Source organism: Podarcis liolepis, assembly GCF_965112155.1.
Source record: "Podarcis liolepis genome assembly, chromosome: 3".
NCBI lineage: Eukaryota > Metazoa > Chordata > Lepidosauria > Squamata > Lacertidae > Podarcis > Podarcis liolepis.
In genome coordinates this window covers 4,850,982-4,878,505 of record NC_139557.1, presented here as the reverse complement: position 1 = coordinate 4,878,505, position 27,524 = coordinate 4,850,982, and the positions used below count along the sequence as shown (strand labels likewise).

The 27,524-nt window shown below is 49.9% G+C and overlaps 1 protein-coding gene across 2 annotated transcripts in view; it reads left to right on the top strand.

Moving 5' to 3' along the window:
• Window positions 1–27,524, top strand: part of TRAM2 (translocation associated membrane protein 2) — a 47,996-nt gene continuing 20,472 nt past the window's right edge. The window contains exons 1-2 of one of the 2 annotated variants that reach the window (XM_083495292.1): window positions 1–317; window positions 24,309–24,372. In XM_083495292.1, the coding sequence (XP_083351418.1) occupies window positions 198–317; window positions 24,309–24,372 (184 nt within the window). In that variant the 5' untranslated portion in view covers window positions 1–197. The remainder of the gene's footprint in view (window positions 318–24,308; window positions 24,373–27,524) is intronic. The other variant, XM_083495293.1, reaches the window with a different exon arrangement.

Sequence of the window (27,524 nt, the reverse complement as noted above, 5' to 3'; positions counted from 1 at the left end):
GGCGGAGGAGCCCGGCAGGCCGGCAGCAGCAGCGAGAGGCGCGCCTGCGCTGGGGGGCCGGGCTGCGCCTCGCCCGCCCGCCCGCCCGCCAAGTTGTCCGAGGGGCCGCGGAAGAAGCAGGCGAAGTTGGCGTCGCGGCCGCGCGGAGGCTGAGCGGGGCGGCGGGGGCCGCGCTGCTGGCGGGTTCGGCGCCGGCCATGGCGTTCCGCAGGCGGGCCAAAAGCCACCCGCTCTTCAGCCAGGAGTTCCTCATCCACAACCACGCCGACGTGGGCTTCTGCCTGGTGCTCTGCGTCCTCGTCGCGCTCATGTTCGAGGTGAGCCTCCGGCCGCGGGACCCCACCTCCTCCGGGCTCCCCGGCAGGGAGCTGCTGCTGCTGCCGGCGGAGGAGGAGGAGCCCCTTCCGAGGTGAAAGCCACTCCTCGCGCTGTCCCGGCCCTTTGGGACACATCCCGCCCCCGCCAAAACCCCCCACTTTTCCTTAAGCGCTCCGATTCACGGGTGTCCCAAACGGGAGCCTGTCCCCGTCCGCTTCCGACGGCGCTCCCTCTCTCTCCCCCCCGGGAGCCCTCGAGCTTCCTTCCTGCTCTTGCATCCGCGCCCGGTCCTGCTGGCGGGGCCGCCGTCCAGGGCTCAGCTGTGCCGGGCAGCTGCCCCTCAGGCCCCCCGGCGCTGGCTCTTGGCGAGCTGCCGCGCAGGAGGAGACCCGTCGGGGGCGCCGCCTCTCTCGCCCGCGGCAGGAAACGCGGCCTCCTCCTTCTCCCACCCGAGGCAGGCGAGCGGCTGGCAGCTCCCAGGAGCAGCGGAGGAGGAGGCTGCTTCCCCGACGGCTTGGGTGGGGCTGGGCACCTGGAACAGAGGAAGCTGCCCGTACCGAGTCGGACCCTTTGGAGCGCCTGGCTCAGCAGGGTCCACACCGACTGGTAGAGGCATAGCTCGGCTCCCTCTGGCCATTGGCAAGGAATCATGGAATGGTAGAGTTGGAAGGGACCCGAGGGTCATCTAGTCCAACCCCCTGCAATTCAGGAATATCAGCTGAAGCATATCTGACAGATGTATCCATGTGGAGAGGTGCAGTTACCACGCCCCTTGGGTCTGCACCCTGGCGGGGGTCAATCAGGCCAACCCCATAAGTACACATCTTTCAGCAAGCAAACCGGCGGCAGCAGTGAGGAGGAGGAGGAGGAAGAGGAGTAGTCTCTGGTGACCGTCTTGGCGAGACGACTAAATTCATTGTGCCTGTTGCTGCTTGCCGTTTCCGGCTCAGGGGAGGAAGCAGCAAGCCACTGCCCCTGTTTCCTTGCCCTCCAGCTCTGGGCAGTAGGGCCCAATCCAGCAGCACTTGCAGCTCCCAGAGAGCGTGCAGAGGCAGTCTAGGCTGCTGCTCCCTTTATAAAGTAAAGGTAAAGGGACCCCTGACCATTAGGTCCAGTTGTGGCCAACTCTGGGGTTGCGGCGCTCATCTCGCTTTATTGGCTGAGGGAGCCGGCGTACAGCTTGGGTCATGTGGCCAGCATGACTAAGCCGCTTCTGGCGAACCAGAGCAGCGCATGGAAATGCCGTTTACCTTCCCGCCAGAGCGGTACCTATTTATCTACTTGCACTTTGATGTGCTTTCGAACTGCTAGGTTGGCAGGAGCAGGGACCGAGGAATGGGAGCTCACCCCGTCGCGGGGATTTGAACTGCCAACCTTCTGATTGGCAAGTCCTGGGCTCTGTGGTTTAACCCACAGCGCCACCCGCGTCCCTTGCTCCCCTGCCTGCATTTTTCAAGGCAAGGCAAGGGAGCAGCAAGGATGAGGAGGAGAGTCTGCTTTTACTCAGAGCAGTTGGTTGCCTTTGGTTGGCAGTTTGAGAAAGACAGGGCTCTCTGTGCCCCCCCTAACGACCCATTGAGAAAGAGAGCACAGAGGATGAGTGAGGAGGAAGGTACCTGGGGTCTGGCGCTATCCTCCCTGCTGTGCTGCCAGGAGGGGGAGTGGGCCCTCTGCTGTCTCCCTGGGCAGTTGAGATCAGGGGCACCGGGGCCCAGTGGAGAAGGGCAAGAGAGTGAAGGAAACAGAAGTCTTCCTGGCATAGAACAGCAGGCACAATCATCACATCAACCTCACATCCCCCCAGCATCCTGGACCCTGTGCTGTTCCGGAGACACACTTTGCTCATCCTTGTATGACTTCAATTCCCTTTTGCTAATTGGCGGCTGTTTAAGGCATCCCTTTTAATACCGAAGTGTTTGCCTACTCTGCAGATAATTCTTCTTCTCTTAGCCTCTTCTTACCTGTGGGCATCTTGTTCCTTTTAGTTTTCCTCTGAAATCTCTCATCAGTGTCCAGAAGCAGACAGAGAGCATTGCTATGCTGGAGCCATAGGATTTATGCCGCACTATCACTGTAACAGGGGACACGGGTGGCGCTGTGAGTTAAACCGCAGAGCCTAGGACTTGCCGATCAGAAGGTCGGCGGTTCGAATCCCTGCGACAGGGTGAGCTCCCGTTGCTCGGTCCCTGCTCCTTCCAACCTAGCAGATCGAAAGCACGTCAAAGTGCAAGTAGATAAATAGGTACCGCTCTGGTGGGAAGGTAAACAGTGTTTCCGTGTGCTGCTCTGGTTCACCAGAAGCGGCTTAGTCATGCTGGCCACATGGTCTGGAAAAACTGTCTGCAGACAAACGCCGGCTCCCTCGGCCAGTAAAGCGAGATGAGCGCCGCAACCCCAGAGTCGGTCACGACTTTACCTAATGGTCAGGGGTCCCTTTACCTTTATCACTGTAACATGGAATAGCCCTATCAAACTCCTACCACTCCAGTCCCTAGGCCTGTCGTTTTGTCACTGTCTGGTGGCATGATCTATGCACTTTCTAACACGGTTCCAGGGAAACCTTTGCATCCTCAGAGGTTGTTTAGCGGTTTCTCAGTGAGAGTATTGATCATGAAACCCCTGCTCCCCTGGAACTCTGATTGCTCCCTACAGCCGTAGGGGATGCATTCTGCAGTGTGCTCTTGTAGCATCCTTTATGAACTCTGTGCCTTAGGACCTTCCCAGATTCCTGAGCAGATAAATGAACATGAAAGAGATTCCTTGAGGCTAAAAAGTTTCTGAACCGCAGGGCTCTCTCTCCACCCCTTTACATGGGGGAGCAACTGTTTGGATAGCTCTCTCAGATGTGTGTGGGTGTGTGAAGTTAGAAATGTGGAAAATATCTGCGAGTGTATGGTGCTATCCAAGAGAGCCTTGCATGGTTCACCTCACGAGGACACTTAACAGCTTTCTTTTTCTTCTTGGGCTAATGCGGAGTAATCTGATTCTTCCTCCTTCTGTCACTCATGAATTACTGAATGGATTAGAAAATTAGCATCACAGACAAATATGCACTGAAAAAAATGGGGCAAAGTCATTATTTCACTCCGTAATCCATAGCCAACCTTCATTCACTACGCAGTCAAAATGGATGTTCAAAGCATTTAAAAAATAAACGGTTTTCAGTAAGCAATGGTGAGAAAATGCAAGGCTGCGTTAGGAAGCAGGTCCTTTTATTGGTATCCTACTTTATGGGACGAGGGTGGCGCTGTGGGTTAAACCACAGAGCCTAGGACGTGCTGATCAGAAGGTCAGTGGTTCGAATCCCCGCAATGACGGGATGAGCTCCCGTTGCTCAGTCCCGGCTCCTGCCAACCTAGCAGTTCGAAAGCACGTCAAAGTGCAAGTAGATAAATAGGTACTGCTCCAGTGGAAGGTAAACAGCGTTTCCGTGCGTTGCTCTGGTTCACCAGAAGCGGCTTAGTCATGCTGGCCAGATGACCCGGAAGCTGTACGCCGGCTCCCTCGGCCAATAAAGCGAGATGAGCACTGCAACCCCAGAGTCGGTCACAACTGGACCTAATGGTCAGGGGTCCCTTTACATTTACCTTACTTTGGGAGGGTCTCTGAGTTACTTCATCTCTATGTTATTGCTCACTAGGTCTGCAGCCAGGCAACCCGCCTGCCCTCTGCACAAGCAGGGACAAACCAGGTTGATTCTTGCTGGTGGGTTGTCTCTTGTACGTCTGCATATTGCAGGAGCCAGCGATGGCTGCTTTGTAAATTGGTGGCATGCTGTCTCCACCCATAGAGTTTGCTTTATCTCTCCACTGAGGTGTTACTGTTGTGTAGGTTGTTTTCCTTGGGGAGTGTTGTGGAGGGTCATGGTTGCTGTGACATGGCTGCCAGTCCAGCCATGGTACATTCCTATGCTTGTTTGATGTCCCAGACATTTACATGTTCAACTCGTGGGATCATGTTATCGGGACAATGGCTTTCTGTGAGCTTGGTTCGCTGCTGCAGCACACAACCAGAGCATGTGGCAGGTATGGCAGGAAAGACGCAAGCACTTTGTTCATTTTTCATAGAACCATACAACAGTAGAGTTGGAAGGGACCCCGAGGGTCATCTAGTCGAAGCCCCTGCAATGCAGAAATCTGAACTAAAGCATCCATGACAGGTGGCCATCCATCCAACCAACCATCCAAGCGGACACGGAGCAATGGATCCAAACTACAAGAAAGAAGATTCCACCTAAACATTAGGAAGAACTTCCTGACAGTAAGAGCTGTTCGACAGTGGAATTTGCTGCCAAGGAGTGTGGTGGAGTCTCCTTCTTTGGAGGTCTTTAAGCAGAGGCTTGACAACCATATGTCAGGAGTGCTCTGATGGTGTTTCCTGCTTGGCAGGGGGTTGGACTCGATGGCCCTTGTGGTCTCTTCCAACTCTATGATTCTATGATTCTCTGCTTAAAAACCTCCAAGGAATCAGAGTCCAGCACCTCTTGTGGGAGACACTTCCACTGCTGAACAGCTCTTACTGTCTTACTGTCAGAAAGGTCTTCCTGATGTTGAGTCGGATTCTCATTTCATGTAATTTGAATACACTGGTCTGAGTCCTACCCTCTGGAGCAGGAGACAATAAGCTTGCTCCACTTTCCATGCGACAGCTCCTGAGATATTTGAAGATGGCTCTCGTATCTCCTCTCAGTTTTCCAGGCTCAACAGACCACCTCCCTCAACCGTTCCTCATAAGGCTTGGTTCAGACCCTTGATCATCTTGGTTGCCCTCCTCTGCACATGTTTCAGCTTGTTAACATCCTTCTTAAAATGGGGCTCTCAAAACTGGACACAGCATTCCAGGTGTGATCTGATCAAGGCACGATAGAGAAGTACTATTGATCTGGACACTATACTTCTGTTGATGCAGCCTAGAATAGTGTTAGCTTTTTTTTGCTGCTGCATCACACTGTTGACTCATGTAGTAGATAGGTAGCCGTGTTGGTCTGCCATAGTCAAAATAAAAAAAATTTATAGTCAAAATAAAATTTTTATAGTCAAAATAAAAAAAATTTAAGGTGCTACTGGAAGAAAAAAAATTTTTTATTTTGACTGTTGACTCATGTTAAGCTTGAGGTCCACCAAGACCCCTAGATCCTTTTCACACGTCCTGCTAGTAAGCCAGGTGCCCCTCATCTTATACTCGTGCCTCTGGATCTTCCTGCCTAAGAGCAGAACCTTACATTTGTCCCTGTTGAAATTCATTTTGTTAGTTTGGGTCCAGTTCTCCCATCTGTTTAAGGTCATCATGAATCTGGATTCTGTCTTCAGTGGCATTAGCTCTCCCTTCCAGTTTGGTGTCACCTGTAAATTTGATGACCATCCCCTCAATTCCTTCATCTGTAGGGCACTTGTAGGGTGAGCACATCACACTCATGATGTGGACTGTATTATGCTGATATCACCCACTCATGTTGTATTGATAGAACTCCATTAAAAACAAAAAAGCCTGACTCCACAATAAAAAGGTAAAGGGACCCCTGACCATTAGGTCCATTCGCAAACGACTCTGGGCTTGCAGCGCTCATCTCGCTTTACTGGCCAAGGGAGCCGGCGTTTGTCCACAGACAGCTTCTGGGTCATGTGGCCAGCATGACTAAGCCGCTTCTGGCAAACCAGAGCAGTGCACGGAAACGGCATTTACCTTCCCACCAGAGCAGTACCTATTTATCTACTTGCACTTGATGTGCTTTCGAACTGCTAGGTGGGCAGGAGCTGGGACTGAACAATGGGAGCTCACCCCGTCGTGGCAAGCCCTAGGCTCTGTGGTTTAGACCACAGCGCCACCCGCGTCCGGACCCCACAATATGCCTTCCCTATTTGCCATCTCCCTTTGGGCAGGAAAGCAATTGCAGAAAAACGGCATGGATCACAAAAATGGAATTGTGGGGGAAAGTTCTCTAGGAGCACTGGAAGAAGAAGAAGAGTTTGGATTTGATATCCCGCTTTATCACTACCCCAAGGAGCCTCACAGCGACTAACAATCTCCTTTCCCTTCCTCCCCCACAACAAACGCTCTGTGAGGTGAGTGGGGCTGAGAGACTTCAGAGAAGTGTGACTAGCCCAGGGTCACCCAGCAGCTGCATGTGGAGGAGCCGGGAAGCGAACCCGGTTCCCCGGATTACGAATCTACCCCTCTTTACCACTACGCCACACTGGCTCTCACACTGGAGAGGATCCTGTGCCAGAGATCAAAATTGCACCCCATCTGTATTTGAGACGGGGGGAGGGGGAGTCAAACAAATCTTCCTCACATGTTCCTTGGCCTTATTTTAACCATTTCCGTTTTTCAGTCCCAACCCTCCTCATTCAACCTTGGCATTTCATGGCTGCTTTCCTTCCTTGGCGATGGTGTTCCTTCCCTACTGGAAATAAGTATTGGGTAGCAAAGGATCCTCCTCTCTGTGTAAGGGATGCCTAGAGCCAGCCTGACACCCCCAGCCTTTGGTTCCTCTTGCTTCCCACCTTCCCAGTGGAGCCCAGGGAATGTTTTGCTGCTGCCAAGACATGAATGTCCTCTGTCTGATTCCTGCGCAGGCCTGCCTTTTTGTGGTGTACAGCTGGAGGGTTTCTTTCAGAACTTCAGACTGTCCCAAATTCCATCCCTCTAACGAGATTTGGGTAGTTGTGAATGGAGGCTTTCTTTCTCCCCCCCCTCCCTCTCCCGCCCCAGCCTTCTCGGGGGTTCCTTCCAAGGTCTTTCTCCCTGTCGCTCCAGGCAGTTCCCCCCTCTGCAACCCTGGCACTTTGCGCAGGAATGCCAGGAATGCCGAACTCCTCCTTCGCCTTTCTGGCTTTCTCTTTCTTCCCTCCCTAGTTTGCAGGCAAAGGGGGGCAGATGAGGGGCACACTTGCAAAACTCTGACGTGGAGTCTGGCTGGGGTGCGTGTGTGCGCGCACGTCTGTGGCTCAGTCAAGAGTGTGATTGAGAAGTTGAATTTTAAAAAAACCCAAAGCCCAACCTTGTCTCTTTGCTCCTCAGTGCCACGTTTCACTTTGTGCTAGCAAACTGGAGAAGAGAGACTTCCAGCTGCATTTTGCGTTCCCATTCACTTCATTTAACAAGTAGTTTCCAGTACACAGAAACATGGGTGACTTGGTGATGGGGGAACTGTGTGTGTGTGTTTGTGTGTGTGTGTGTGTGTGTGTGTGTGTGTGTGTGTGTGTGCGCTGCTGATCTAATTAGTCAGAAATCCCAGCTGGTAGGAATACAAATTCCCAAACTGCTGCTGCTGCCGGCAGGCTACAAGATTTGCAGCGGGGTTCTCACTGAAGATTCCCAGGGCCTGATTTCCTGTGAGCCAGACAGCTTGTGACTCCTGCTAGATTAGGGCTCCTCTATGTTAAAGGGGGAACATTTGAGTTCCCTTGAGAAAATTTTGCAAGGACAAAGACATGAGAAGGTAACTCCCTGTTGCCTGGAGTTGACCTTTAGTTGCTTGCCGCTAGGTGAAACCTGCCCATTTAAACTTTGAGATGCTTCTCTGTGCTGGCTGATAAGTCATGTGAGTTAGCTCAAGGTAAATACTTGGCCTCTTCCCGCTCCCCCCGCTCCTGCCCCCACAAAAGCAACTAGAGGAAAACACCTCTCACAGTAGAATGATCTCAGCTGCAGAATTTTTGAGCTGGAAAACAAGAGCCAGGGTTAGACTCAAGTTCAAGATTCTGTTGTGATCTGCCTTGCAGGATTATGGTTAAGAGCAAATGCAAACACTTCAGTGTTTTAAAAGGTGGTATAGTGCATTGCATATTTAAAAATGAAAATCCAGGTAAGAGCAGGATTCACCCTTTGCTAGATAGGATCTCACTCGCCTTTGGATTGTGTCTGCAGCTTCAGAAGCGGCTCGCAAGACAAGAAGCAGCTTTTGCTAAGCCAATGATTTTCATAACACAGTACATGATTTTGATGCTGCATAGAAGAAGAAAATGGTGGTGTCTCCCCCACAAAAAATTATTCATTCCTATATAATCCGGGAGGGACGCGGGTGGCACTGTGGGTTAAACCACAGAGCCTAGGACTTGCCGCTCAAAAGGTTGGCGGTTCAAATCCCCGCGACGGGGTGAGCTCCCGTTGCTCGGTCCCTGCTCCTGCCAACCTAGCAGCTCGAAAGCACGTCAAAGTGCAAGTAGATAAATAGGTACCGCTCCGGTGGGAAGGTAAACGGCGTTTCCGTGCGCTGCTCTGTTTCACCAGAAGCGGCCTAGTCATGATGGCCACATGATCCGGAAGCTGTACGCCGGCTCCCTCGGCCGGTAAAGCGAGATGAGCGCCACAACCCCAGAGTCGGTCACGACTGGACCTAACGGTCAGGGGTCCCTTTACCTTTTATTTAATCCGGAAGAAAAACATGCTTTCTTCTCATTTGGCACCACTGCGCAACACTAAATACATTGCTTAATAACTGGTCACTTGTGGTTTTCATTGGCTGCCTTTTGTCAGCTAACCGGTTTATGTACTTTCCAGTGGATGCAATTCGTCTGTCCTACCTGTGTTGTTTTCATCGGACACGGTTTGCCAGCTGTGTGCTTGCAAGGTTGGTGGGCGCAGAAATTTGCTCACAAAAACTTGCATTTTTGTTGCTGCCTTAAGAAAAATTCTGTAATGTAATTTGCACAGTGTTAGAGGTGGAGCTGCAAGAAGATGCCCCTGCAGGTGCTCTTAGTTTTTGTTAGATGGGGAAACGGGAACAAAATACCCCAAAAACTGAAATCAGAATGCATCAGCGTAGTAAACAAAAAGGAGGTCTTCCACCATGCAGAGCCTTCTGTGGTTCTTGGGATTGAGATTGTTGCATTTGCTGAACATGTTGGATGCTAAAGGCATTGATATGTTGATCTGCGCCATCGGTTACGGTGGGGGCGTCCCTCATTTTTTAGCTTCTCTGCTTTAAAATAAAACAAAATAAAGTGACTAGCTTTTTTATTTACAAACATACAAAAGCAAAATGTGCAGTCGGTATTATACCCAATGGCTTAATACCAAGGAAAGCTGAAATACTGCACGTGTGTACCTGGGGCTAAGCTCCATTGTGTCTGACTTACTTCTGAGTAGGCATGTATAGGATTGCCCTGTAAGCCTCCTTTGGCATTCTAGCCAGTGAGTGCAAAGGCACTGGAACGCTTGTGAGAAGCAAGGCTGGGGCCGGTATATGCAATTTCTCTCCATTGCACGGAAGTGTCAATAATTGCAGTATTTCTCTGTTCAGTCTCTCTTCGCTTGCTTCTTACTTTGATCCAACTGGCAACGACTGCCTTATTTTCCTGGCTCTCAGGGTGACCATTGGTTTTCTTGTTCTGCAAAGTAAACTTTTCGGCATATGCCATTTTGCTTTCTGGCTTAAGGGCAAACTGGTGGACCCTCAACCCTTTCTTTCACTTGCTTTTTACTTTTTATATTTTACTTATATTTAGCAATATAAATCACTCTTTCTCTTTACCAGTTCCATTATTGAGAACTGGGGTAGGGGTGCAAGAAAATGGTTGCCTAAATGTCTCCATATTTTCTGGTGATCTTCCCCTAAAGTTGCATAAGAGGAAGGAGGGAACAGATGGCAGGCAGTTCTTACTCATGAGAAGCTGTAGCTGCCAAATTCAGTGTGCTTTGAAGGTACAAGGAATCTCTGGCAAGGAGCTGATTGCTCTGCATTTGCCTTTCCTGTTTGTGGGAAGCTTTTTAACCTTCTAGTTCTCTCTCTCTTGCTTTTTTTCATGCTAGGCTGTATTTGTTTTAAAGCAGAGGTGACTTAACCGTGGCCTTAGGGAAGCTTTTAATCTTTGATGGATTACTGTATTTTAATATTTTGTTGGAAGCTGCCCAGAGTGGCTGGGGAAGTCCAGCCAGATGGGCGGGGTATAAATTATTATTATTATTATTATTATTATTATTATTATTATTATTATTATATTACAGTGCTACCTCGGGTTAAGTACTTAATTCGTTCCGGAAGTCTGTTCTTAACCTGAAACTGTTCTTAACCTGAAGCACCACTTTAGCTAATGGGGCCTCCAGCTGCTGCGCGCCGCCGCTGCACGATTTCTGTTCTCATCCCGAAGCAAAGTTCTTAACCTGAGGTACTATTTCTGGGTTAGCAGAGTCTGTAACCTGAAGCGTCTGTAACCTGAAGCGTATGTAACCCGAGGTACCACTATATTATTATTATTCCAGGTGTTGTTGAAAGCTACAGTTCCCATATGCCCCAGGAGTGATGGGAGTTGTAGTTCAGCTACAGTGGTGCTAGGTTGGCAGGAGCTGGGACCGAGCAACAGGAGCTCACCCCGTCGCGGGGATTGTTTTGAAGAGTAATTTCTAGTTATTTTTTGCCATCTACTTGATGTTTCACTAGGGGAGTAGTGTTGGGGTTTTTTTGTCACCAACAGAGGACATTATCACATAAGGTGGCCTATAAAGTATTTTTATTTGAAATAAAATAAATGCCATAGGATGCAGCATCTATTTCTCAGTTTCTGGTTGTCTCTGCTTCAGTTCTGAGCTACCTTAGACTTGGGTGGCAGTGGCTGTGTGATGCTGGGGCAGTTATGGACCTTCTGAACTGCACCAGGCATGTTCCTCTCACTTCACAGTCCATTACAACACATATTTTCATGCTGTTTTGGTCTGTTTGGACTGAAATCAGCATTTCTGAAGCTTACAGCCTCGTGCTGGAGCTTATAGAAGGCTTTCATGAGTTGAGGGTAGGCTTGGTACCCTCTGGATGATGGAGGGCTATAGAAAGGAAATGGCTGAATCCTGATTCACAATAGCTTGTTTCCTCCCAGGACGGCTTTTTTCCTTTTTCCAGGCCTCTGGAAACTCTGGTTTCTTTTAACCCTTTTGTCGGCGTTTGTGTTGGCCTGAAATGATGATCTCTTCTCCATCTTGGCCAGGGACTTTCAAAACATTTTTCAGTGTCTCTGAAGCAAAGGCATGGAACAGGGCTGGTTAATCTGCAGCCCCCCAAGGTGTTTCTGAAGTACAGCTCCCATCAGTACGATCCTGCATACTCAGAGGTCAAGGGGTTGTAGTTCAACAATATCTGGGGGCCAGAAGTTAAGTCAACCCTGCTGTAGAATGATGAGCCTCTCCGGACTTCAGCATAGAATCATAGAATCATAGAGTTGGAAGAGACCACAAGGGCCATCGAGTCCAACCCCCTGCCAAGCAGGAAACACCATCAGAGCACTCCTGACATATGGTTGTCAAGCCTCTGCTTAAAGACCTCCAAAGAAGGAGACTCCACCACACTCCTTGGCAGCAAATTCCACTGTCGAACAGCTCTTACTGTCAGGAAGTTCTTCCTAATGTTTAGGTGGAATCTTCTTTCTTGTAGTTTGGATCCATTGCTCCGTGTCCGCTTCTCTGGAGCAGCAGAAAACAACCTTTCTCCCTCCTCCATGTGACATCCTTTTATATATTTGAACATGGCTATCATATCACCCCTTAACCTCCTCTTCTCCAGGCTAAACATGCCCAGCTCCCTTAGCATGTAAGGCAAGAATTTGGTTGATTATGGCAGAACCTAAAAGCTGCTGCTTTGGTCTAGCTTAAGGTTCCTGCATATGGAAACTACAGCACTGTGCCAGGTAATTGCTCTTGCAGTGTTAGAAACTCAGAAACACAGTGGTACCTCGGGTTACAGACGCTTCAGGTTACAGAATCCGCTAACCCAGAAATAGTACCTTGGGTTAAGAACTTTACCTCAGGATTAGAACAGAAATCGCACGCTGGTGGTGCGGTGGCAGCGGGAGGCCCCATTAGCTAAAGTGGTACCTCAGGTTAAGAACAGTTTCAGGTTAAGAACGGACCTCCAGAACTAATTAAGTTCTTAACCCGAGGTACCACTGTATAAGCTAATTGCCAAATGGCTTCTTCAAGCTAGGTTGCGGTCACCTCAACAGAATGTCTAGGCGCCAACCCACCCCCCAAATGAGATGATGATGATGATGATGATGATGATGATGATGATGATGATGATTTCATTTCTATACGGCTTTGTATTTTAAAGAAAAAAATCCCAAAGCGGTTGACAACACATTCAACCACGAAATATACAAGCTTTTCTGCTTACCTGCTTCAGAAACCTGGAGGCGCCAGCCAAAGGGAGATGTCCGTTGCCAGAGATCACACACACACACACACACACACACACACACACACACACAGCTTGCAACCAGAGATCTGGCATCCAGAGATCTCCACGTGGTCACAATTAGACCAGCGCGAGTCAGAAAACGCACCTGACTCCTGGGGAATTTCTAACACTGCATTCAGGTGCACACATTCCACACATCATTTTGCAATTCCCCCAGTAACAAAACATTGCTGTTTTGAAAGCTGGGCAAATGTAATAACCTGCAAAGGAGCAGGTGTGGGTAGGATCCAGAGGAAACAAAGGACGTTGTCCACATTGCTGCTTTGGAAAGGCATTCAATGAGGACCAGACTACAGTGGTACCTCGGGTTAAGTACTTAATTCGTTCCGGAGATCCGTACTTAACCTGAAACTGTTCTTAACCTGAAGCACCACTTTAGCTAATGGGGCCTCCTTCTGCCACCGCGCTGCCGGAGCACGATTTCTGTTCTTATCCTGAAGCACTATTTCTGGGTTAGCGGAGTCTGTAACCTGAAGTGTATGTAACCTGAAGCGTATGTAACCCGAGGTACCACTACTGTTCTAGTACAGTGGACACTCAGGTTGCGAACATGATCAGTGCGGGAGGCACGTTCGCAACCTGTAGTGTTTGCAACCCACAGCACTGCGTCTGCGCACGTGCGGGTTGCTATTTGGCGCTTCTGCGCAAAGCACTATTAGCGCTTCTGCACACGAATGACCACCGAAACTCAGAAGTAACCCGTTCCGGTTTTGGCGCGTCCGTAACCTGAAAGACCGCAACCTGAAGCGTCTGTAACCTGAGGTATGACTGTACTTTTCAGTCACTACTAGCAACAATGGCTATGTTCTGCTGCCGCTACCAAGGCAGGATGCCTCAAATGCCAGTCGCTGGGAATTTCAGGTGGGCAGAGTGGTGGTTGCGCTCATTTCCCGCTTGCGGGTTCCCCACAGGCACCTGGGTGGCCTCTGTGAGAACAGGATGCTGGAGTAGATGGGCGACTTTGGGCCTGATCCAGCAAGCTCTTTTCATGTTCTTACGTTTTCCTTTGGAGACGTGTTGGGCTGCGTGGAAGAAAAAGTTAACGTGTAATTAAAGGCAATGGGAATTTAGGTTATTAGCAGTGGTGTGAGTTTTCTGGAAAATTTCCAGTGCTTTAAAAACTGACTGATTTAACACACTTGGCTGACATTTAGCAAACAAAACTGAAGTATGTCATGTTCTACATGCTAAACACATACCTTGAAAGGTTTCCCAATAACCTAAAAGTATTTGAAATAATATTTAGGATTAAAAAATGAACAAAGCTTACTTAACTGTGGCTTAAATGTTATTTTCCAACAGAATAAAATAATTACTAGGATATTATTTTTCTTTGAATAATTGTGCACATTTTGATATGTGAGTGTGCTAAAATGAAATGTAAAGCACTTAAATGGATGCATGTTTCCTTAGGATGACCTTGGGGGGAAAGTTTCACAAGGTATGATATCTTTTTGTAATGCTACTAATTTATTTTAGGAAAATTCATTTTTTTTAAAGATGGAATTTTGCTGTAAAAATATAGGAATATAACAACTACTGAAAATTTTCTACCAAAAAATTTCTGCCTTACATCACCGGTTGTGGGAGATTGATAAGAGTGGGGCATATTCCTTTGCCCCATTTTGAAGTATCCGTATTTCACAGTTGGTTGAGTGCAGCTGTGGGTCTGCTTCTCGTGTCTTATGTAGTTGGAAATGAGTATAGTTTTAATTCTGGAAGTGAAAAATTATGCATGAGCGATTTAACAGTTGTGTAAAAAGAACCTGCTTTCCTAATTCCTCATTGGTAACATTCTCCACTTCTTCTTCTTTCTATTTTTATCCAGCTTAGTCTATAATTTCAAACACATTTAGTAGGAAGTAAAGTCCCAATTACGTAATTGAAATGCATACTTGCTCAGGATCTGTGATGTGAGTGGCAGTTGCGCCTCCTTCAAGCAGGGTCCTAAAGTGAAATATACTCAGAGTGGCAAAGTGATTTCATGCTTTTTATTCAGCTCATAGTGGTGAGGAGGAATGAATGAAAGTCCCCTCAAAGTATCTGCTTTATATACATTATTTACACAATGGGCTGCACATGATTGGCTAATTCTGGAATTCTACTGTAAGCCAATCAGGTTGTGGATTCACATCTATCTGGAGCATGATCGGGTGGTTCCTGCCAACCAATCATACTGCTGCATTGTTCTAGGACCAATCAGACTGCTGCATTCTGAATCCTATTGTTCTAGGACCAATCAGACTGCTGCAATTTGGATCCTATTCAACTCAGTACATAACACCCCTCCCCTCTAAGTTCCAGTCCTGCCCGGGAGGTCGCATTCATAGTCCTCGAGGTACGCCGGCGGCCTACGTGTGCGTTGCGGCCTGGGGTGTTCCCTGGTCCGGGGTTCAGGTTCTGGCTCGTGTTCCAAGGATGCTCACTATGATGGGCCTGTTTGGTCTGGCGCAACCGGCTCACTCAGTCGTGGTTCTGGTTCACAAAAGAGCAGAGAAAGGGACCTGGAGATGCAGGACGAGGCGGCTGTTCAGAATATGGCATCTCTGCTGTTGTCTTCCATACGGATAGCTCAGCAGAGATCACGGTGGGGTTTCCTAAGGCCTCACACAACTTGTGGGTGTGCCTGACTTCTTAAAGACCTCTGTCTTGAAGCAAAAGGGCCACACTTTCCAGTCGACATCCCGTAGCAAGAGAGTGGGACCTCCTTGCACTCTTTCTCCCTACCTTGGTTTCACCCATAAGCAGCCTATTATTTCATTTGGAAAGGGCTGGGGAAACGGATTCCTCTTAGAGCAGCTCGCACTTTGCTTATGGGTCTTGCTTCCAAGCAAAGTATGCCTAGGTTTAACCCATTTTGGGTTTTTTGCTCCTTCTCAAATTGGTTAAGGCCGCTGAGGAATAGGAAAAATGAACCTTCTGCCCAAAAGCATTACAGAGATAATTCATGGTTCTCTCTCTCTCTCCCTCTCCCCTCCCCTCTCTCTCTGTGTTTGCATTTCCTTTCTGTTGAATCATTTATTTTGATCCGGTGACTAACAGCATGTGGAAACCCAACATTTCCTTACTGGTACTGTCACAAGTCATGTTCTCCCAAGTCAAGTCTATGAGCTCTGCTCAATATAGGAGCTGCTATTTCTAGAGCACGTTGAGGTCAACCCACCCAAAAGGCCGTGTGATCTTCAAAGGGTGTCCGTAGTTCTATGTGGAGTCCAGGATAAGGACCTAGGACTCCTCATTGCAGGAGGCGTTGCCAGCAGCGCCCAAAGGTCCATTTTTAAACCCTCCCCGAATAGAGAACAACCAGAAAACAAACAAACAAATAAATAAATAGCGGAATAAAATACATTCCCAGATGGTTTCACATACAGTTACTAGGCTTATTTGGGGTATAAGGAATCGGAACTAAGGGTGAGCTAGCTATGGATTCTAATAAATATAAATTATACGCCCTCCAAGTTAACGGCATTTGTAGGTCCTCTCACATTGCAGGCAGCCTGTTGTTATTCTCACGAGGAGATCTTCCCCGGAGCCCTAAGGGGGGTTACTCTTTGGGCTCCAGGGAAGTTCTCATGAGCTGGAGGCACAGCAGTGGGCTCCCCATTTAGGCCCATTTCACTTATGTGCACAGGGGGCCGGAATGGAACCCCCACGTAAGTGGGGAGTACTTGCTTCTTCAGCTATAGCATTAGAATGCTAGTCCAACTCAAAAAGATCTAATGACCTGTTTTTATGAGAAATACTTGGGTGGTGAACTGCAACTACTGGTGACTGACTTCAGTGCCCCGATTCCTAGGGCATGTTTTTAAGAATTGGTTGGTGAGTCTGGGAGGTCACTAGAAGGCTTGAATATCTCACTACTGATATTTCTTAAATTCTTCAGTTTGGCTATGCCCATGGTTTACTCTGTGGATGAGTGTGCCTTTTCCCACAGGTGCTTCTTGCATCTAGCATTCAAAAAGGGATCCTCCTTCATCTTCTTTGAATGTAGGGGCAAATGGTGTGGTAGACTTATAATCTGGTGGTACCGAATTACAGTGGTGCCTCGCAAGACGAAAAGAATCCGTTCTATGATTCTCTTCGTCTAGCGGTTTTTTCGTCTTGCGAAGCAAGCCCATTGAAGGATTAGCGGATTAGCGCTATTAGCGCGTTTAGCGGCTTATCTGCTGATCGGATCAGCTGATAAGCGGCTTAGCGGCTTAGAAAAAGGGGGGGGGGAAACCAGCAGGAACTCGCAAGACATTGTTGTCTTGCGAAGCAAGCCCATAGGAAATTCGTTTTGCGAAGCACCTCCAAAACGGAAAACTCTTTCGTCTAGCGAGTTTTCCGTCTTGCGAGGCATTCGTCTTGTGGGGCACCACTGTATTTGGTGAGTTCAAATGGCACTGGTGGAAAGAAGTACAAACATTTGAGGAATTGAACCCTGAACCATGATTAGAAAGGGAAATGTCTGGGTTTCCACCGAGTGTTTGTTGACTTTGAGAGTGACCTGAATGAATCAAAGAGCAAACAAACGAATGTTGACAAGGGCAAATTTAAAATATGCCTTGTGGGGATGTAAAAATACTAAACTTACAGCTGTGATAGAGGCACAGTGCATCCTTATCCACAAATTTGACCAGCAGCATTTTCAGCTGATGTGTTCTTTAGGTTTTCTTGGGCTGTTTGTTTCCCTGGCAGAATCCATAGCATGCCAATATCCTTTCTTTATTGCAATGTCTGGGTCTGGGTAAGGAATCATATCACTGACCTTGCAAGCAGCTGCTGTTCCGAATTCTCCAGGTTTTGTAAAGTCTGTTGCATATAGCTGTATATACCGTATTTTTCGCCCCATAAGACGCACTTTTCCCCCTCCAAAAATGAAGGGGAAATGTGCCTGCGTCTTATGGGGCGAATGCAGGCTTTCGCTGAAGCCTGGAGAGCGAGGGGGGTCGGTGCGTACCGACCCCTCTCGCTCTCCAGGCTTCAGGAAGCTCTGCGCAACCCTCGGAAGACCGGCTCCGAGGGTTGCGCAGAGCTGCCTGCAATCCCGGGACCAGCACAGCTCTGCCCGGCCACCGGGAGCCGGGGCGAAGGTCCGCCCCGCTCTTGGTGGCCCTGCAGAGCTGCCTGCGGTCCTGGGACCAGCGCAGCTCTGCCCGGCCACCGGGAGCCGGGGGAGAAGCTCCGCCCCGCTCCCGGTGGCCCTGCAGAGCTGCCTGCGCTCCTGGGACCAGCGCAGCTCTGCCCGGCCACCGGGAGCCGGGGGAGAAGCTCCGCCCCGCTCCCGGTGGCCGTGCAGAGCTGCCTGCGCTCCTGGGACCAGCGCAGCTCTGCCCGGCCACCGGGAGCCGGGGGAGAAGCTCCGCCCCGCTCCCGGTGGCCCTGCAGAGCTGCCTGCGCTCCTGGGACCAGCGCAGCTCTGCGCCCCCATCCCGAGCGGGGCGCTAAGTCCCGCCCCGCTCGGGATGGCGGCAGAGAGCTGCCTGCGTCGCGGGACCGCAGGCAGGTCTCTGCCGCCATCCCGAGCGGGGCGCTAAGTCCCGCCCCACTCGGGATGGCGGCAGAGAGCTGCCTGCCGTCGCGGGACCGCAGGCAGGTCTCTGCCGCCATCCCGAGCGGGGCGCTAAGTCCCGCCCCACTCGGGATGGCGGCAGAGAGCTGCCTGCCGTCGCGGGACCGCAGGCAGGTCTCTGCCGCCATCCCGAGCGGGGCGCTAAGTCCCGCCCGCTCGGGATGGCGGCAGAGAGCTGCCTGCCGTCGCGGGACCGCAGGCAGGTCTCTGCCGCCATCCCGAGCGGGGCGCTAAGTCCCGCCCCACTCGGGATGGCGGCAGAGAGCTGCCTGCCGTCGCGGGACCGCAGGCAGGTCTCTGCCGCCATCCCGAGCGGGGCGCTAAGTCCCGCCCGCTCGGGATGGCGGCAGAGAGCTGCCTGCCGTCGCGGGACCGCAGGCAGGTCTACGCCGCCATCCCGAGCGGGGCGCTAAGTCCCGCCCGCTCGGGATGGCGGCAGAGAGCTGCCAGCCGTCGCGGGACCGCAGGCAGGTCTCAGCCGCCATCCCGAGCGGGGCGCTAAGTCCCGCCCGCTCGGGATGGCGGCAGAGAGCTGCCTGCGTCGCGGGACCGCAGGCAGGTCTCTGCCGCCATCCCGAGCGGGGCGCTAAGTCCCGCCCCACTCGGGATGGCGGCAGAGAGCTGCCTGCCGTCGCGGGACCGCAGGCAGGTCTCTGCCGCCATCCCGAGCGGGGCGCTAAGTCCCGCCCCACTCGGGATGGCGGCAGAGAGCTGCCTGCCGTCGCGGGACCGCAGGCAGGTCTCTGCCGCCATCCCGAGCGGGGCGCTAAGTCCCGCCCGCTCGGGATGGCGGCAGAGAGCTGCCTGCCGTCGCGGGACCGCAGGCAGGTCTCTGCCGCCATCCCGAGCGGGGCGCTAAGTCCCGCCCCACTCGGGATGGCGGCAGAGAGCTGCCTGCCGTCGCGGGACCGCAGGCAGGTCTCTGCCGCCATCCCGAGCGGGGCGCTAAGTCCCGCCCGCTCGGGATGGCGGCAGAGAGCTGCCTGCCGTCGCGGGACCGCAGGCAGGTCTACGCCGCCATCCCGAGCGGGGCGCTAAGTCCCGCCCGCTCGGGATGGCGGCAGAGAGCTGCCAGCCGTCGCGGGACCGCAGGCAGGTCTCAGCCGCCATCCCGAGCGGGGCGCTAAGTCCCGCCCGCTCGGGATGGCGGCAGAGAGCTGGTGCACTTCTCCCCATCGCCAGCCCCACAAGCTCGGGGGACAGCGGGGAGGCAGAGCGTGCCTTCCCACTGTTCCCCGACCTGGTTCTTCCAGCCCCGCACCTGGGGGGGAAATAAATTTTTTTTTCTTTATTTCCCCCCCAAAAAACTAGGTGCGTCTTATGGGCCGGAGCGTCTTATGGGGCGCAAAATACGGTACCTGTTATCTGAAGAAGTGTGCATGCACACGAAAGCTCATACCAATAACTACCGTATTTTTCGCTCTATTGGACGCAGTTTTTCCCCTCCAAAAATGGAGTGGAAATGTGTGTGCGTCCTATGGAGCGAATGCAGGCTTGTGCCTCCGGCAGGGAGAGGCTGCATGGGGCTAAAGGGGAAGCCAAAACAGCGAGCGGGATCCATCCCGCTCGCTACCTTGGCTTGTGCCATAGCCGCGCGCAACCCCTCCGGCAGGGAGAGGTTGTGCGCAGCCTGTACCCTGCTCTTTAGGGCTGGGGGGGGGAGATTTTTTTTCTTGATTTCCCCCCCTAAAAACTGGGTGCGCCCTATGGTCCGGTGCGCCCTATGGTGTGAAAAATACGGTAACTTAGTTGGTCTCTAAGGTGCTATGGGAAGTATTTATTTTATTTTATTTTATTTTAATTGTTTTATTCTGTACATCCCAGGAACACATTCACTATTGAAATTCAGCCGCCTTTTGAGTGTGAGGCTAGTAGTTGTCTGAATTCCTTGTAGCATGCCTGTCACCTCATAGTAAAGATATTTGCCTAGTGTTGCCAGGATAACTGCTCCCCCCCCCTAAAATTGGCATGAATTTTAAATGCCCCTGCAAATGAGATTAAATTATCTGTTAAGATAGGACTCCACTCTGTACACATGTGTTGAAGAAATAATAGCTCTAGCTCACTTTTATGTCTTCATTTTTTTAAAAAAATGGGAAGCTTAGAACAGCTTGCACTGTTGTATTGTGCATACTTCTATCATTTCTTTAAAGGTGAATTATGGGTGAAGTATTTGAGATGAAGCAATGAGAGGTGTAGACTAAAAATTGGTTGCAGTGATAGTTAAACTTTGACCCCCCCCCCATTTTATATACAACTGTAAATCTTAATGGCAGTGGGGGGTGATGCATAAGAGAGATATTACAATAAATTACACTCATAACAGTTTTCTATATGTGTAATATAAAGGTAAAGGTAAAGGTAAAGGGACCCTTGACCATTAGGTCCAGTCGTGACCAACTCTGGGGTTGCGGCGCTCATCTCGCTTTACTGGCCGAGGGAGCCGGCGTACAGCTTCCAGGTCATGTGGCCAGCAGGACTAAGCCGCTTCTGGCGAACCAGAGCAGCGTACAGAAACACCATTTACCTTCCCGCTGGAGCGGTACCTATTTATCTACTTGCACTTTGATGTGCTTTCAAACTGCTAGGTTGGCAGGAGCAGGGACCGAGGAATGGGAGCTCACCCCGTCGTGGGGATTCGAACCACCGACCTTCTGATCGGCAAGTCCTAGGCTCTGTGGTTTAACCCACAGCACCACCCACATCCCATATGTGTAATATAGAAATATTTAAATCTGTAGCATCATTCCATGGATACCTCTTGCATTTTGCTCATCTCGTTTCATTGCAGATACTGACCTGGGTTCCACAACATAGTTAGCTGAGTGATGAGTGTCTTCAAACTGTCAGGATGGTATCCCACACTAGCCTATTCAGAATAGTCCCATTATATGACTAACGTAGGTTCATTAATTTCACTGGGTCTACTCTGAGCAGGACTTAGTTGGCTACAGCCCAATGTATTTGACAGGATTCAAGGGTGTTCTGGAACTGCCCAGTTAACGTGGTTTCAAGCCTGCAGGACTTTTTGTGGTTTGGAAAGCGACAAGGCAGTGAATGCACCGAAACATGTGGGGTGAAGAAAGGATTTCTAGGAAGATGTGTTAACATCCCCACGGGCAAATTAGGAGGAATGCAGAAGGGATACTCCTTGTCATACATGTATTTGGACGATAGTAGTATTTATATACAGGAATGCGGGTGGCGCTGAGGGTTAAACCACTGAGCCTAGGGCTTGCCGATCAGAAGGTCGGAGGTTTGAATCCCCGCGACGGGGTGAGCTCCCGTTGCTCGGTCCCTGCTCCTGCCAACCAAGCAGTTCGAAAGCACATCAAAGTGCAAGTAGATAAATAGGTACCGCTCTGGCGGGAAGGTAAACGGCGTTTCCGTGCACTGCTCTGGTTCGCCAGAAGCGGTTTAGTCATGCTGGCCAGATGACTCTCGGCCAATAAAGCGAGATGAGCGCCACAACCCCAGAGTCGTCTGCGACTGGACTTAATGGTCAGGGGTCCCTTTACCTAGTATTTATATACAGCATCTGCATAATAATGTATGGAAATGTAACTGATCATATTTACTGTTTTCTATTATTTTTTCTTATTGTATTGTTGCATTTTTTCTCCCTCTTTTGTTTGTTCTTTTATTACTTTATTTTCTATAACTTTATTGTCTATAACTGAAATTCTCTCTCCTTCTCTCTCTCTCTCTCTCTCTCTCTCTCTCTCTCTCTCTCTCACACACACACACAGCTTCCAACCAAATTGTAAGAAATGCCAATAAAGAACAGGCATAGTTTAACCACTGTGTGAGCAATGAAATCAGGATTAATTACGAATAAGCAGGTGGCCTGCAGACGCCGTACGGTTCCTGGAGGCTACTTTGCTCCTCCTCAGTCAAAGCTCATGGCTTGTGAAAATAGTGATTAAGGATGAATCCTGGTTCTGTTACAAGAATGCACTTACGAACATTCGTTTTGTTTTTGACACCTTAGAATTCTGACAGCAGTTCAGACAACCATGCTAAGCCGTGCTAGCACATTGCAGAGTGGCAGCAAAATGGGGAGAAGCAGAGTGGCTGCCGGCTGTGCCCTTTAGGAGCCTGTGCTTGGACCAGGCTGGGCTTTCTGTGTCATGCAAGTCACTCAGCGAGATGTACTGTTAGAAGAGTAAAGAACCACTGGTGGGAAGAATGTAGAACAAGCAAAACCTAAAAGTAGTTTTTGTTTTAACGTATCTATGTGGGGTTTTGTTTCTTTGGGGTCTTCTGGTTGTGTGAGGGGCTCTGAATTGCCTTTGGCAAGAATAAGCAACAAATAAATCTTCTTCTCTGGTAAGAGAGACAGAAAGAAAACACACAACTGAGTGATAAGGAGACACTGTATTTTAGGACCTCTTCTTGAAAACACTGGTAGACTGGGAGGATGCAGAAGACCCCAAAGTCAATAAAATTGTGTTTCAGTTGAATTGCACTTACAAGTGCAGAATATCTTGTGGGCTTCGTGACCACTTTAGTGGTAAAATTGGCTTTTGATCAGGTTCTGTTCAGTTCAGCAGTCTTCACCAGGAGAACCCTATCCCTGCATATTGCCTCCCTATTTCTGTGCCCTATTTGCTGTGACTGCAGTTGCAAGAGCTAAATTTTGCCTGGCCTGCTGCTACTTCCCCCCATCTCTCCCTGCCAGATCAAGAAAGTGAGCCATGCCTAGCTGTTGCAAGTTCTGCTTTCTAGTAATGTAGCTGTTTACTACCCTTCCCTTCCCAACAAACATACACACAACTGCTATAGGCTTCAGTCTCCAGGTTATTATTATTTGTTCTTGCCTGTGTAATTCTTTCCCAGTGGGTGACTCATTGATTTTGTTTGTATTGGGCCCAGTTCCAGCTGCCGCAGTCCCTTCTCCCTTCTCTTTATTGCGAAGTCCACAGCAGGAAGGCAAACTCCTCCTCCGTTCTGCAAATGAACTTCAGCTAAAGTCGCTCTTCCGCTCTAAATTCTAAGCCTGTGCCTTTCCGACACCCATCTGCACCCCTTGGCTACTGAAGGCTGTGCTGTTTCAACATTTTTAGCTATATTTCATCCAGAGTGCACACTTGACATAACGGGTATACAATGAGGAACCGGCGGCTAATACTTGCCTTCATTTTTTCCGCTTGATGCTTCCTAGCTACAAACGCCTTATTTATCTTGGCTCTGCTTGACTAACTTTCTTCTTTATATCCTTGCTAGCCTCTATGCCTTAACCCACACTCGGGTTGCCGTCTGCCGCTTCTGATGTTTACCCTCAGGGACGTGGAAATATTGGGGGAATTTGTCCCCTCATCTTTGGTTGGGAATGAATTGGACGCTCTACAGATTTGAACAGGGCCTTTTGCCTCCACAACAGCTGCATAGCAGGCAGTAATTTTGTAGGACAGTCTTCCCCCATCATGCAATGACCAGACAAGTTTGAGCTGCTGATTTTTTTAGCTGCCATGCAACTGTTAAAAGCACAACAGCCCTACTCTGGCAGGTGGGCTTTACTGGTCCCCTGGTTTTTCTCCAGCTCAAGCACTTAAGCCTGGCTTGGAGAAAAGGAGACCAGTGGCAAACGCTCTTCTTTAGAGATGAGGTGGAGGAAGAATTATCCTACCTGGAGGAAATTCTGGCACATACAGATTCAGTCATTCACCCCCAAAAAGGCATAGAAACTTCAAGCTCAGGCAGCAGCACCTCTGTCTCCTGGAAGCAGGAAGGACATCTGCAACAGTGGTAGCCAACCTTGTGCCCTCGAGATGCTTTGGGCCACAATGCCCACCAGCCCTGTCTGTTGGCCGGGTGAGCTGGGGCTGATAGCAGCTGCAGTCCAAAAGTTATGGCAGGCACCAAGTGGTTTCCCATGTTTCTGCAATCTTGCATATTTGTGTTCACTTGCAGGAAAAGTGAATTTAACTTCTCGCTTTTCAAAATAATTTGCAGTGGAGTCCTTCCTGTCGAGTCTCCTTCTTTGGAGGTCTTTAAGCAGAGGCTTGACAACCATATGTCAGGAGTGCTCTGATGGTGTTTCCTGCTTGGCAGGGGGTTGGACTCGATGGCCCTTGTGGTCTCTTCCAACTCTATGATTCTATGAGGATGTTGGAGCAGTAGGATAGGGTTACCACTGTGGTAGCACCCTTTCGTTGTGATGGTGGGATCCACAAGATGCCTGTGACAAAAATATTTCCATTTGGACTTCCATACAAACTAACAGAGCAACTTACTTTGTCTTTACAGGTCACAGCCAAGACTGCCTTCTTGTTCATCTTACCTCAGTATAACGTCAGTGTGCCTACAGCAGGTAAGGCAGCCTATGCATACCTTGGTAGCACTTTGGTGGTATTAAACCCCAAGCTATGAGCCCTGGATTTCCCATTAACTAGTTTTGTGTCACCACCATGACATTCCAGCTTCCTTGTGATTATATCGCCTGTGGGCCTTGCTCTCCCTCCATTTATCCCATAGATGGGCAAGGTATAAATAATAAAATTATTATTATTATAACCGCATGGTGAGGGAATCTGTGGCCCTCCACAGGGGGCATGAAACCACCCCTGCTTGGTTGACTCACCCCAGAAATTTGTTAACAAGCCCTGCATGTTGGGAATGGGTTGTGACATAAAAGGAGACAGAGGAATGCTCATTTTATGTCCCCTTTTCCCATCCAGCCCCAAGTCCATCCAGCTCTCAGGCCAGATGTTTAACTTTTTCTGGAAAAGTGAGGGACTTCCCCCCCCCAACCTTTCCCACCCCATTGTCAACATGTCGTCATAAAGGTTTCAGTGTGTTCGGTTTATTTTTTTTTTCTTAGATGGTTTCCAACCTCCTCCTATGAATATCTGAGCAGCCAGCAGTAACATGGGGAACAGGAGGCAGGAGGGTGTGGAGGACTCCCTGGTCCTGAATGGGGTAACTGTGCCCCTGAAGGACCAGGTGCGCAGCCTGGGAGTCATTCTGGACTCACAGCTGTCCATGGAGGCACAGGTCAAATCTGTGTCCAGGGCAGCTGTTAATCAGCTCCACCTGGTACGCAGGATGAGACCCTACCTGCCCGCTGACTATATTGCAGAGTGGTGCATGCTCTAGTTATCTCTCACTTGGACTACTGCAATGCGCTCTATGTGGGGCTACCTTTGAAGGTACTACAACTAAACCAGAATGCAGCAGCTAGACTGGTGACTGGGAGCAGCCGCCGAGACCACATAACACCGGTCTTGAAAGACCTACACTTGCTCCCAGTACGTTTCCGAGCACAATTCAAAGTGTTGGTGCTGACCTTTAAAGCCCTAAACAGCCTCGGTCCTGTGTACCTGAAGGAGCATCTCCACCTCCATCATTCTGCCCGGACACTGAGGTCCAGCGCCGAGGGCCTTCTGGCGGTTCCCTCACTGCAAGAAGCCAAATTACAGGGAACCAGGCAGAGGGCCTTCTCGGTAGTGGCACCCGCCCTGTGGAACACCCTCCCACCAGATGTCAAAGAGAAAAATAACTACCAAATTTTTAGAAGACATCTGAAGGCAGCCCTGTTTAGGGAAGCTTTTAATGTTTAATAGATTATTGTATTTTAGTGTTTTGTTGGAAACTCAGCCAGATGAGCGGGGTATAAATATTATTATTATTATTATTATTATTATTATTATTATTATTATTATTATTATTATTATCTGGTGTCTAAGGCTAGACTACACAGTAGGGGAACATGCCAAGCTCTCTGCAGTTTTCATTTTGGTGAAGCAGCTCTGCATGGGTGAGACTGAAAGCAGAGGATCTGTTTACATGGAAGGCTGAACAACCCCTTTCGTTAGCCCATCAATTCTCCACTCCAGGTTGTTCTTCCCTGGCCCCCTTTTATGGGGTTTCAAAATTTGTTTGTATGTTTGTGCCATAGGAAAACCTACTGGGGTGCTGATATGGAGCAGGGAAACAGATGGACTGAAGAAAGGGTTAAGCGTTCTTTCCTCTCGGCCACAGTCCCCTCCCCGGAAGCTGCTTTCTAGCGAAAAGCCACCATTAGGCTTCTAACGTGTGTTTGCACAAAACATGCAGCAACTCCTTGAGGCTGAGAATGATGTCTGTGCTTCCAGGACACGTCACGAGAAATGCCGCAGTTTTAAACAATGATGAGAACCATAAGCTAAAACCACAAGACGAAGCAAAATGGCAAGAGCAGCAAAACGGAAATGCACCAGAAAACCCCAGGGGAAGCTTCTGCTCCCACAAATGTCCACCTGGGGCATTGGCCTTCTCAGGTCCTCCTGGCACCCTTTCCCCTCCTCACCTGCGCTGTGGCAAGTCTGCCCAGCTCTTTGCCCCAGGAGGTGAGGGAAAGTGGGTGCAGGCAGGCGGAGGGGAGAGGCAAGAGTCCCACAGTTCTCTGCGCCACTTGGAGACTTAAGGGGTCACGCTCATTATCAAAGGGAAGAAAAGAGAGAGAGAGAGAGAAATATTTCACTAAGAAGACCCTCTCTGAGCTTAGAGCAGCATCGCTTTCAGTTCTGCTGCCCTGCCTCTGTGCTCATAAAGCACTTCCAAACGGAGGTGCTCCCTGAGGCCTTCCTTCCGCAGCTGTGGAAATACCCAGCTTGAGTCACCCACTTCACAATGTGCCTTGCTGCTGCTGGGGTCTTTGGCACATGCCCTGAACCACAGCTCTTCAAGGAAAAGAGTGTGGGCTGGCTGTGGATGCTTTAGGTCTGACTCACTTGACAACCTGAGCCTCATATTCAAATGATCCACGTGCTGATGCAAAGAGCTAGATTAGCAACCCTGGAGACTCATGTTTTCTGTCTGTCTATGCATTGAGATTGTACAGTCTGCTCTGTTGGGGCAGCGCAGTATAAACTTAGCTGCCCGTGTTACCAATTTAATATCTCCAGGCTGGTGACAGTAATTCTGTGAGAAGAGATGGGTCTCAATGGAGGCTTCCTTTGAAATGCAAACCACAGACTCAGGAGGTAGTAAAAGTCAGATTTTTCTCACCACCACCTTCTCAGACTTCCCCATGGCTACTATTTGCGTAACAAAAAAGTGCACATTAATCTAGGGTCCTCAGTTGCTTGTGCTGGGGCTACCGGGGTTCAGATAATTATCCCTGGTTTGTAATGTTAACACCCTGCAATAAAGAACCATGGTACTCTGGGGGGCTCCAAAGGCACTTCCCACTTTTACCTTTAGATAGGTAAAGGGACCCCTGACCATTAGGTCCAGTTGTGGCCGACTTTGGGATTGCGGCGCTCATCTCGCTTTACTGGCCGAGGGAGCCGGCGTACAGCTTCCGGGTCATGTGGCCAGCATGACTAAGCCGCTTCTGGCGAACCAGAGCAGCGCACGGAAACGCCGTTTACCTTCCCGCCAGAGTCGTACCTATTTATCTACTTGCACTTTGATGTGCTTTTGAACTGCTAGGTTGGCAAGAGCAGGGACTGAGCAACGGGAGCTCACCCCATTGCGGGG